The 12914-nt window shown below is 36.0% G+C and overlaps 1 protein-coding gene across 3 annotated transcripts in view; it reads left to right on the forward strand.

Annotated features, from left to right (window-relative positions):
• Zfpm2 (zinc finger protein, FOG family member 2) overlaps window positions 1-12914 on the forward strand; it is a 440237-nt gene that overhangs the window by 111075 nt on the left and 316248 nt on the right. For all 3 annotated transcript variants that reach the window (XM_021216723.1, XM_029547887.1, XM_029547888.1), the window contains one exon: window positions 5734-5835. In XM_021216723.1, coding sequence (XP_021072382.1) covers window positions 5734-5835 — 102 coding nt within the window. The remainder of the gene's footprint in view (window positions 1-5733; window positions 5836-12914) is intronic.

Here is a 12914-nt window from a genome sequence, read left to right on the forward strand (position 1 = left end):
AGCTGTAGCTTTCTGTTTTTGACTCCTCCAGTCCTTTAACCAAAGCTATCTTGTCTGATGATAAACCATAAGTGTATGAGGCTCGCACATTTTTCATCTCTTTTATGACCTTATCTTTCATGAGCGGCTTCTGTGAAGGTATCCTAACTATAGGAAGCACCTGGAAAACATACGTGATATCTCTTCTCTGATAAGCAGTTGTGAACAAGAAAGTAGATCTGTCACTTCTGAACTGCTCATTGTTAGAAATACTTTGACGATTTAGCTGATTGCAAAGTACATTATAGGGATGACTAACAGCTCCAGTAACACTCCTAGTCAAGAAAGTTCAATAGTTATATTGTACAGAATTTCTATAAGAGGTTAATATTGACAGGAACTACATGGATTAAAAGAGCAGAGTTGAGAAAGGCTGTCTGCTTACATGACCCCTTTCAAGCACTGCTGCTATTTGTGCAGAAAAAAGTGACTGTCTCAGGAATCAGCAAACCTTTCATTCAAAGAGCAGTGTTTAACATTGAGTGAAAAGGTGTTTGTTTGCATTTTTGAAATTATTTTTTGCTTGGTTAAGAAATCCACTGTCCAAACCTCATTGTCAACAATACCGAATAGGATATTTCAAGGCACTGTGGCCTGCGTTTCAAAGACTATGTTTTAGTGCATTTCCTTGAGTCATTTATGTTGTGCATTATATTGCTCAATAACACTTTCAAGTTTTCCCCATAGGGCTCACATTGATTTGAAAATTAGACTAAGAAAAATGGAAGGGCTCTCAACGTACTTATATCTTTTAAAAGAGCAACAAAAGCATTTAATCTTGCAGGAGAAAACCATTAACTCCATAGTCATAATTTCAGAAATATTACAGATTTTGTTACTGCTTGCATTTATTCAGTTTCTTTCTTTTACGACTCACTTGTTTCAGTTCTCACATTAAGTGTGTTTGTCCTTTACTGAAAATATGCTGAACTGTCTATTCATAGGTATGTGAATAAAGAATTCAGAGCGTAAATTAAAGATTGCCACATGCGTGCCCAGCTCTGCCACTCTCCTCTGACATCCTTTTCTCTCTGCTCCTCTCCTTTCCCTACTGCAAAAGCTTTTGGAGCAGTGTATTAGCAAGCTTGTCATTATTATCTTGGCTAGTAATTATTCATGACATTTGTCCAAAGCCACTCCATAGCCCCGATTTCAAACACAAGAGAGTCGAAATGGACTGAGCCAAAGACAGCCAGTGAGGTGAACTCCATTCAAACCAAGAAGAAGCTGGAGTTGGGCTAATATCAAAATAAAGTTCTATTTATAAATTTTCTATGAGAATAAAATACTGAGAGGCAAGAAGCAAGTGTCTATTATTAGTGAAAAATGGTGTTTCTTAAGAATACTTCGGAGATTTCATATTTGATTAAATTATTTTTAATCATTTCATTTTTCATTAGTAAAAAGATTAAAAATGAATTAGGTAAAAAACATTACCATAGAAATGAGAACTAGTTCCCTGAGATAAAGTTAGAAGATGAAAGGTCCAAAAGTTGAAAATGTGACATATTTTAGTTATTAAATAGAAATAATGTGCTGAAAGCAATTAATTAGCAAATGTAATGATATTGCAGTAGGTTATGGCAAAAAGAATGAGACAAAAATCTAATTTCCTAACTGGTCAGTGAGCAATGGTTATTGATCAAGCATCTATGTATAGTTGATTTTAATAAGTGCTAAGTAAAATAGGAAACCTTTAAAAGTAGTGATTAAAAAGATTAAGTCCATTAAACCTTTCATCTTAGTGTATAAGCATAATGGAGAAACGGGAGCTTAATGGGGAGAGGAGAAAGGGGCTCCTCGACCATATCTTGCAGGCTTTGTGGCTTGCCGTGTAGATGATGTCTGCTGTGTCCTTTGTCGCTGCTCTTTGGAGGTAGGGAACCGACCCAGGGCCCCATCTGTTAAGCAAAGACTCTACTTCCCAGCAGCAACCCAAGATTATATTCTTACATGTTGAAGTGTGATCTTTTGCATCAGAAAATTGTGGAATCAAATCTTGTGTCTGATGCTTTTTTTGTCTTTGGGAATCCTCACCATCTCTGTCTCTTAGTTTATTTTTCTAAAGGATCAGGATATTAATGCCTGACCTAGCTGATAAGACCTTGTCAATAAAACTTGCTGAAAAGGATTCAGGGAGGAGTGTGGCTCTCCATGTGGTGGCCCTGTTGAGGTTCAGTGTAGAACCTGATCTTATGATAAGAGTTGCCCCTTACTCATGTTTATGATTTCAACATTTGGCTATGGAAGATATGGAAATCAATATAAAATAAGTGCTGAACCATTTTTTTTCTACATTCATATGCATTATCTCAGACAGGACTCGAGGCATTTTCTCAGTTTTTTATTCCTTGTTTTAGAAGTCACAAGTAAATAATTAAGATTAAATCTCTGATGTTTTAATCTATTACACCATCTCAGATTTGCTTTTTGTAATTAGAGATGTAGTATACTTATCTGATTTCTTAAATGGGATGCAACGTGGAATGTTTTTAATTGTGTTTAATTAGCTATTTTTACAGTGGCTTTCTAAATATTCTGATATTTACTTGTTCAAATATCATGTGCTCTATAATGAAACAAATCAATTCACTCACAAACCAAAGTTTTCAACATGTAACACTGCTCCAAATGTGGGAGCACACTAAATGGAAGCATGTAACAGTTTTGATTTGGCAGTTAAGTGACATTTAATGAGAGCAGTTGGCTACTTGAAATTATAAACTCACTCTAGCCCATAATCAGTTCAATTAAAATGTTTTCACTTGGAGCAGTTTAATAACATTTACATCGTTTACCTGCTGACATCTTCTGTCATCCTCCCATTCCTTTACCCACTAGACATTGCTGAAGTGATCGGGGTAAGTTTGTCTTGTGCTGAATAAGTACAATGCTTCTTTCATTTAACAATCACGGGCAAGAAAGAGCTCTAAAACTTCTCTTCAACATCCTCAAACACCTCTGAATCTACTCTTGCGTCACTAAATGTTCTAGTTTAGCCTGTGCCAATGTTAAACTTGCATCCCCACCCCTAACCCCCTCCCCCCAGTATTATGCTATTTCTCCTTCAGTGGTATGCTTTGAGAAGACGGCTCCTAGTTTCAGTCTGAAACTTGTTCTAATCATGGATGTAAGGACACAAACTCCACAGAGTTCAAAGTCACATGAGACAATGCCTCCAAATGTTAGGGGCTTCACTTGTCTTTTTCCCCGGGAGACTTCTGTGGGCCTACATATTAGTTGACATATCCACGTGTTTCTGTAACATTGTGAACTGCTCCTATCCCTCATCATAGTGGGCACAAGTCTCTGTCCTTTTGACTCTGATTGACTCTACTTCAGAAGCGATGTGTAGGAGCCCCCTTTTATATTCTCTGTGGCCAACACAACGTGGGCAATGTAAAAGGCATTGCTCTAACGAATCAGTACTTGCAAGGCCTAAACAGTATCCAAGCAGTTACAACCATTCTTCTTTCCCAAGAGGCACTGGGACGGGTACTGATGCAGGGATATGGGAGCTGAGGGGGAATACTGAACAGGAGCAAATACTGGTTATCTTCAAGCCATGAGGGAACCATCAAGGAAAAGGAGGTTTTAGCAGGATAGGCGCCTGGCCTTTCTCTCCTGCACTGTGTCCTCTAATGTGGTGTTGTTTCCACTGGCTGCTCGCAACCAGAAATCAGAAGTGAGTGGCCAGATGGCCCAAAGTACAGGAGGAAAGAAAAGAAAGTTTGTTGAGTCCAGCAAGAAAGGTCACGTGGGGGGGGGGGGCAGGAGAGATGACTCAGTGGTTAAGAGCACTGACTGCTCTTCCAAAGGTCCTGAGTTCAAATCTCAGCAATCACATGGTGGCTCACAACCATCCATAATGAGACCTGACACCCTCTTCTGGTGTGTCTGAAAACAGCTACAGTGTACTTATAATAATAAATAAATAAATCTTTAAAAAAAAAAAAAAGTCACACAGAAAAAGATCCAGCTTGTGGAAACTTCTAAGTTTTTCTATCCTAGCCAACAGAATTCTCGTTATACCAGCCTGCTCACATATGTGGCATTAGTTCAATATTTATTCACATGAAGGCAATCATACTGGAAATTGAATAAAAGGGATGGCCTGGGTCTGATCTATCCAAGCAGATAGTGTGAGCCTCCTGCTTTCTAAACTGTATCTCTTTTTGTCTGTATTGGAGTAACTTGGCGGTGGCTTGAAGGGGGAGGGAACAGGCTGGCAGCCAGGCTGGCAGACTGAGAGGCAGGTTGGTTCAAGGCTATCACTATTTGTAGGTCATTAAGCCTACTTGTATATATAGACTGGAAATCAGCATTCTCAGGCCCTGAGAATTGAGAGCAGAACATGCCCCCCTGATCTCCAGAGGATAATTGGTTGGTGTGTTTATTATGGTCTTGCATGCCACCTAGAAGAGAAGCACGGAAGATTGCGACACTGCTTTTGTTGTTGAGCTTCTGTACACTTTGACCTTGTCTCACATCTTCATGTGTGGATGTACTCTCCTTGATGGCATCCATAATTCCAGTGCAGAATTAATTCATTTTGTGAAGATACAGACAAAAATATTAAAAGGCAAAACCTATGCTGTTTAGAGATCAGCACTCATAGAAATATCACATTAATGTCAGTATACTATGGTTTCCTACAATGTATATCTTATATGTCATTTTTAAAGTGACAAGCTAATGTACATTTTCATATTTTGTGTAGAGGCTCAGGTTCAGGTAGAGATCTGAATGAATAGGTAAAAAGTGACCACAGAGCACCTCAAAAGATGATAGATAGGCGTGCCATTTAAATTTAAATGCTACAATTGCTAGGTTCAAAGTATAGTAGGCATGATTTCAATATAATTTTGTTGTTGTTTCTGATGCTGCCCTTCTTGGTATTATATTATTAATTTTAAAAGTAAGGTACTGAAACTACTGAGTTTTTGTTTTCAAATGCAGTTGTACTGATAATGTTTTTTTGTTGTTTGTTTGGTTGGTTGGTTGATGTTTTTGTTTTGTTTTGTTTTTGTTTTTGTTTTGTCTCGCTGCCTCTCAAATCTGACTCAAGACATACAGTTTTTGTTTACTTGTTTTTGACTTTCATGTGAAGTGAAGGCATGACATTATGGAAGCATGCACACTAGCCACTCATAAGTTTAACTTCACCATGTTGTCATCTGCTGAGAAGAGCAGAGTCACCATCTTATATCAAATGCAAATCATTTGAGAGATCTAGCACCAAGTTTTAGAAACATAGTAAGGAATATAAAAATCTTCCAATAATCCAAACCCAAATCAAATCAGGAATACACCTTACTCTAAAATATGTAATTAGTCTCGCTATACTATGCCTATATAATTACAATTTGGAAATGAGGTCACTATGTTTATTGTATCCAAAGTATTCAGAAAAGCTATACATTTCTATCTGATTTTTTAATATATAATAATGACTTTAAAATAAGATATATATGCTAATGTTCTTTATTGCTTATATTACTTAGCTTTATTTCTTGACAAATATTGGTAGTTTTTTTATCTTTGAGCTACAAGAGTTATCAAATAATTACTCATGGAGATTTTTGCCAATGGATTAGACAGTATTGAATATATGATAGAAATAAGAAAAGGACATTGCCTTTGCAATATCTAACTGGTAGAGGGATTTGGTCAACTCTCCTTTCTGTATTTCAGGTGATGACGAAGGAATCCAGGAGCCAGCAGAATCAGATGGGGACAGCCATTCAGACAAACCAGGGCAGCCTGGGGTAGAGACGGATGACTGGGATGGACCAGGTAGGACTGAGAGTACAGCATTCAACCCACTTTCAATTTTATCAGGATTTCACTTTTTCCTTTAAATTCTACATGTAAGGGAGAGGGAAAGGGAGTGTGAAATGTGGATAGCTTGTAAAGCTTTAAATAATTATTCAACTCAGATTTAAAATCATACATGGTGTGTGTGTGTGTGTGTGTGTGTGTGTGTGTGTGTGTGTGCTGTGCATGCTTGTGTGTGCTGCTTCTATGGGAGTTTGGGTAAGCATTATTATTTAAATAAGAAAACCATAAAAAACAACTTTTCACCTCAGCTCGAAGTCTCTACCTTTTCTTCTTTCATTCTTACATAAAGTTAGTCATTTCTATTTTCTTGTTCCTTCAACATAGAATCTTTTGGCTACATCCACATTCACCCTGGGCTCAATTAAAAAGATCACAAATCAGTAACAATGGACTTCAAAGAACTATCACTTCAGTTTAGTTCTGTTGTTAGTCACAGATGGAACTTGAACATCTATTGAGTCGTTGAGTCATAATTAATAGATTTTTCTCTCTTTGCTTTGATGTTCCGGCAACATTTTCACCTGTATGAATAAAATTAAATTTACATGTAAAGTGCCTTATAGTTGTTAATTTCAGGGAAAAAAAACCAACAATGATAAATGTCATACAGATATATACTGCTTATAGTAACACTGGAAAAAATAACCCTATTGTTACTGCTAAGCAATTCACAGTTCACGATATGCTTATGAATGGAGACCATCACGTTTTAAGTTTTTAGGATATAAACGAGTTTTAAAGCAGTTTCAGGCTTAATTTCCAAAGCAGTAACATTTTTCATTAAGGAAGATCGCTATATTTCAATCACATTTTCACCCTTGCATGACTTTGCAAATTGCTCTCTGCTGTGCATGGGGAAGACAGGAAATCCAGTGGTAATTTTCTGAAACCAGAAGCTGGAAAATATAATGCAAACAAAAATGAAGATACAGGATATCTGATTATTATGATGTCATTCCTAATGGTATTCATGATACATACAAATGTTCGTATTCCCCACAATATAGCATAATGCTATACAAGAGTCTGGATCCAATTGTATTATATTTTTAAATACCATAGAACCACATTTTAGAAGACTATAAGAAAATGCAAAGTTTGGTATTTTTATTTTATTGCATATTTTGTACGATTTCTCAATGTGGAGGGAATTGATTAGAACAATTAGAAAATATTATTTTTTAAAAAATTATTTTTGCTTCTAGGCTTTTGTTCAACTTGAAAAGTATAATGATCTTTTATCTTATAGAATTAAGTTTTGTTTTTTTTCTTTTTCTCCAGTTAGACTGATTGGCCTTTAGGTATTTCTCTTTGACAAATGACACATTCAGGCACACTTGTTTTTAGTCAAATTTTTAGATTTCAACTTCCCTGTCTGTGTTCAGGACTCATGTACTTCCAGGTCACATGAGAGAAAGCAAAGAGTATTAAGCCTGAAGCTGCTGAGCATATGCAGCATAGCTAATGCCAACTTTTGCAGAAAGACTTGATTATTAGCAAATCAGTAAGCAAATAGATAAATAACTGGAGGTGTTGAGTTAAGGCGATACTTGACATCCAAGTGAATTATTTCATTTAACATACATAGTTCATTGAATGTATTTCATCGCTCTCTCTCTCTCTTTCTCTCTCTCTTTCTCTCTCTCTCTCTCTCTCTCTCTCTCTCTCTCTCTCTCTCTCTCTCTCTTAATTTGTGGATTTGGCATAGATATGTCTGTGTTCTGGACTATGTAGGGATATGTGAAAACTTTGAAGAAGAAACTTTGGATGTCTCTTGTATGCTTATAAGAACTGTCCCCGTATAGTCAAAAGTGAATAAGACATTTTTCTCCACAGCTACTTCTGGTAGGGGAAGGGTATATCACCTTGAAACCCCTTGAAACAATAAGGTTAATTCATAATAATAGAATTTTACTATGTAGTAGCATGTTTATTACTTTCAATCAATCAGGGGAGTCTGTGGAAGAGAAGAAGACATTTTGTACCCTTTTTGCTACTTAAACATCAAGTGTTTCAAGATTGGTAATGGTGTTTTATTTGTTCACTGAAATACATTGGCACTTTATACCTGTAGCAAAGAGAAAAGTTTCTAGCTTTTGGTGACAGTTCCAAACTCAGTAGCAAAGTGTATCTGGACTCTAAGCTGAGTCCACAGTCTAAGGTCAGGATTTACTGACTTTCTTTGTTTCTTTTATTTTCCTTCCTTCCTTCCTTCCTTCCTTCCTTCCTTCCTTCCTTCCTTCCTTCCTTCCTCCCTCCTTCCCTCCCTCCCTCCCTCCCTTTCTTTCTTTCCTTTCTTTCTTTTCCTTGTCACTCTCTACCTGGGAGATTTGGGGAACACTGCTTAATTTATTTTTGTGGGCCATATATTCATTTGTAAACCATAAAAACAATTAACAAGTTCTACAAAACTACATCAGCTCATACTTGTGAGATGCTATGGATTTCTTTGTTACAGCTTTGCATTTATCAGGTCTCAAAGAGTTTTTAAAGGCTCCATAGAACAAAGTAAATTGTACTATGCATTTATATACTATACATATATATAATTATGTATATACTATATACATATATATGTATATAATTATACACACACACACACACACACATATATATATATATATATATATATATATATATATATATATATATATTTAAGACATATAGTATTGAGCCAGGTTGATTTCCTGGTATCCTAACTATATCCTTAGAATGACATTTTTCTCTAAAAATAGAACCAAATCAAAGGATGTTGAAATTATCTAAGGAATTTCAAACATAGTACTGATATCCTTTAAGATGAATCAGGATTTATCTTGTTTTTAAGGAGTTTGATTGACGATGACTGCACAATCTTCCTTGATGGCTTAGTTCAATAATGAATCAACCCTGTCTCAAAGATTCCATTCCTATCAAATGCAATTTCTTCCACAGAAGAAAATTATTCTTTGTTTGTATTTTAGTGAAAAAATACAAAACTATTCACACCTTGGCTAACTTCTAAACAGAGCCTAAACAATCAAGGGAAATGATGTCGTAAGTAGCTACGATATGGAATTCTGCATTTAAATGTTTGTAACTCTTATGCAAGTAGCATGAATCATTTAAGTTTGGAAAGCTAGAAGTATACTTTTAGAAAGGCCAAAATAAAAGTCATTACCTCATCGTTTCCACATTTTATATATCTATTTTTCAAGTTTGTTGCTTTCTTTGCTTTTCAAAGCCATTCCTGACACTCCTGCTGGAATGTATCATGTGGTGCTTGACTCTGGCTTTTATTCCAGAATTTGCCTGTTTGATTTTACAGTGTCTTCCTCCAAAGAAGGGTTCCTTCTTCATTGGCCTCATGAGTTGTGTATTTTGTCCAAGTCTCAAGTCCTTCATTTTATGTTCTTATACATTGCATCCTTCAACAGATGTTTATTGTGCATTGATTGTGAAGAACTCCAGAAAGCAGTGTCAAGATGCTGCATGACACTGCCTGCACGCTCTTCTCATGATACCACCTCCTCCTTGAAGTGATCATAGACTGTTTGCTCAAGCCATAATTAAGCATCCTTTATCTTTCAAAGTGGAGTACAGTCTATGCCACAGAACTATGTGCTTACACAATTTAGAGTCAGACAGACCTAAGATAATGGTGATATTTATGGCCTCGTGATGTTGGCATGTGAAACAGACAGTCCTCAGTTTCTTTATCTCTGAAACAGGTTTAATGATAAGTGCTTAGCGATGTTTCTAGGAAGATGAACTTTGAAAGAGATAACCTGCACTGGGTGTACAACACCATGCTCAGGAGAGTTAAGTGCTGGCAATTTTCTACTTGCATGTAGACCCTTGAGAAACGTGGTCCCCTCAGACCAGTCCATGGTTGAAATATTAATATTATTTTAGAAATACTGCCTATATCTCTGCTTTCTCTTAAGAAAGTTTGAGAACTACTTTCCAAAGCCAGTCTGCAGTACTGATTTATGTACTTTGATGGAGGAACTTTGTAGCAAGGGTTCAATGAAATTCTTATAAATCCATTGTTATCACTATGACAGAAATACTGTGAAAATCACATGTTACTTAAATCAATACAGGAGGCTAACATTCTGGATTACATTCTCACAATTTGGCTTCTTTTCATATTTGCAAATAGTGAATAATTGGTTTCTTTTTATATTATTTAGTGAATATTATCATAATTTGCATCTAAATGTGAGTTTTCAAATAATGTGTATTCTTGTACACATACACAGATAAATTTTTTGAGGAAACCACTATTTGCTTTCATTGACACAACTTTTATCTAAATCAACCTTGATACTTAGATATTAAAGCTTTTATCATATAAATAAAATGCAGTAAGAAATCCAGTCCTGAATTGACAAGTCAATAAATGAAAAAATTACTTTTAAAATTATATTCTAAAACATAAAACCTTTCTGCTGTTCATTGCAGGTAAGTCATTTTGAGGTAATGTCATGAACTATATCACAAAGCTAATTTTTCTGTGGTTTTTTTTTTTGGGGGGGGTGGCTTGCTGAAAGTAATCATATGACTTAGAGCAGGATAATACTACCGTGGACTTAGTGCTTATAAATCAGGCTAATAATAACTCCCTCACTAATGAGATTTTACATGTAAAGCATAGAGCTCAATGTTTCAGAAGCACACACAAGTCACTCATAATATTGATTTTACTGTCATTTTGGCAATTGTGCCTCGGTAGCTGTTACAAAATGCTCCCCAAATAATTCTTCATTAAACATTAGTGTTGTGAATTAATTTTGCAAAATGATCTTGTTCTGCAGCAAAGCATCATAAGATTATGTTTACTCTGCCCTAGTCTACCTGACTTAAAGCATAATTAAGATAAAGATTTTTTTTAGTGTAAATACATTGTCAAATAATTGCATAAGAAAAAAACCAAATGTGTGTACTTTTTGCACACAAACTAAGAGTTGTTTAGGAAATTCTTAGTAAGTTCCTTACTTCTTAGGTTGTTGTTCAGTGCTTTGGATGTATGAAGCTGATCAGGCCCTTTCTGCTTTGTGTGGTAAATGAACCTAGTAAGATGGAAGCTGTTTTGCATAAAGTGGAATGGTAACAAGGAGACCACTGTGAGACAGAAGCACACACTTAATGATATAGGTCCCCCCACCCCGCCTCTTTTAGAGTCCAAAGAAGGGCTTGAAGATTACAGTTCTGATTTCGTTTTCTTTTTGATTGGGAAAATGTGGTAGATATAAGATCTGGGAAATGCCATTTGAAGTAAATTAACAGACACCTATGAAACATAGTTAACCATAGATGTAGTCTGACAGTGAGAAGAATATTGCGTGAAGCGGAGGAAATCGTAGAATGACTGTGTGGTACGCTGACAGTGAATTGGTATTATCTCTGCTATCAGATAATGCGGTTATCATTAATTTTCACATTTGCATTTCAATCTTTGGAAGGAAATGACTCTTGCTGGATGAAGATAAGAGCGCTGTACCACTATAATGAACCATCATTTTATCCCAAGGCTTTGTGTCCATATGAAAATGAGGCAAGGGGAGAGAGAGAGAGAGAGAGAGAGAGAGAGAGAGAGAGAGAGAGAGAGAGAGAGAGAGAGAGAGAGAGAGGAGAGAGAGGTATAGGGGGTCTTAGAAAAAATATTGTTACAACATGTCAAAAATTCCTGCAGACTTTTGAGTCTGCTGTGAAACAAGAGGGGGCAAAAATCAATCTTCTGTAGTGTAGTTAAGTGGATATATCAGATTAAGGATGAAAGCCCGGCTCTGTGGCACACAATGCCACAGGAACAGGATGTGAAAGTTCTCTTGATCTTTTCTGCTCATACCAGCTTGCACTCTCACACAGAATTAGGACATGCATAAATTTAAAATAAAAGGTTAAAGATAGGTTGCACAATGGTTTATAAAGACACTTCAACAAACTATGAAGAACTACATAAAACATAGCATTTACTTACTATCATAATTTTTGCCATAGCTGTATAAGAATGAAAATTAAGAATATTTAGCTAATGAATTATTTCAGAGTTGCCTATCACTTAATTTGTTTACACGGGTTTTATTGAGAAATTCAAATTAAAGGATGAAGAATTCAAATTTAATTTTCTTTAGGCAACTACTTTTTGGGGCAAAGACCTTTTTCTAAAATGCACCACTAGAAAACAAATACAGTCTTAAATTTCATACCTATATTAGTTCCTGAGATATATGATAACATATTTCTTCTTGGCGTGTTGTACTTTGCCATCTGTGTTGGGTTTTCTATTTTACTCTTGCAGTAGCATTACTTAACTGACCTATAATCCTTACCCACATATAAAATTTATACATCATGCTCTTGTTAGCTGAGTTCTGATTCCCCACTCCGACACTCAAAAGTGTGATGACCTTTAGGAAGAGGATTATTGAGGAAATGGATACTAGATGAAGTTGGGTCATAGTGGGGTAGGAGAATTAATCTAGTCTATGTTCTTTTAAGAAGTATACCTATAGAGACAGATGGGCAGAGGCAAGAGACCTGCATACAGACACACAGACACATACATATACCTACACACAGCACACACACAAATATGTATCATATGATAAAGGGAGGGGTGGCTTTTATAAGATAGATAACACCAGTAATGGCTAGTACACCAAGAAAAGCTAAAGGGAACTTATTTGACGTAGATTTTAGTGAAAACTTACCCTTCCAGTACCTTGCTTCTGAACATCTATCTTTTAAAACTTCAAGAAGATACAGTGTTGTATTTAAGCTGCCAGTTTCAGGGACTTTAATATGGTTGCCCTAACCATACACACCCTGAGTGTTGGGAATAACACAGAGGGGCACATAAATAGAATAGAGTCATGTAACATGTCACTAATATTCTTAGCAGTGTTGCTTGCTATATAGTTAACTAAATGTTATTTAAACAAGTGGAGTGTCTTCAAACTACATACATTGTTTTATGAAAATAAAAGAAAGAAAGAGAGAGAGAGAGAGGGGAAGGAAGGAAGGAAGGAAGGAAGGAAGGAAGGAAG

The sequence above is a fragment of the Mus pahari genome, chromosome 17 (genome assembly GCF_900095145.1).
Source record: "Mus pahari chromosome 17, PAHARI_EIJ_v1.1, whole genome shotgun sequence".
NCBI classification, from domain to species: Eukaryota; Metazoa; Chordata; class Mammalia; order Rodentia; family Muridae; genus Mus; species Mus pahari.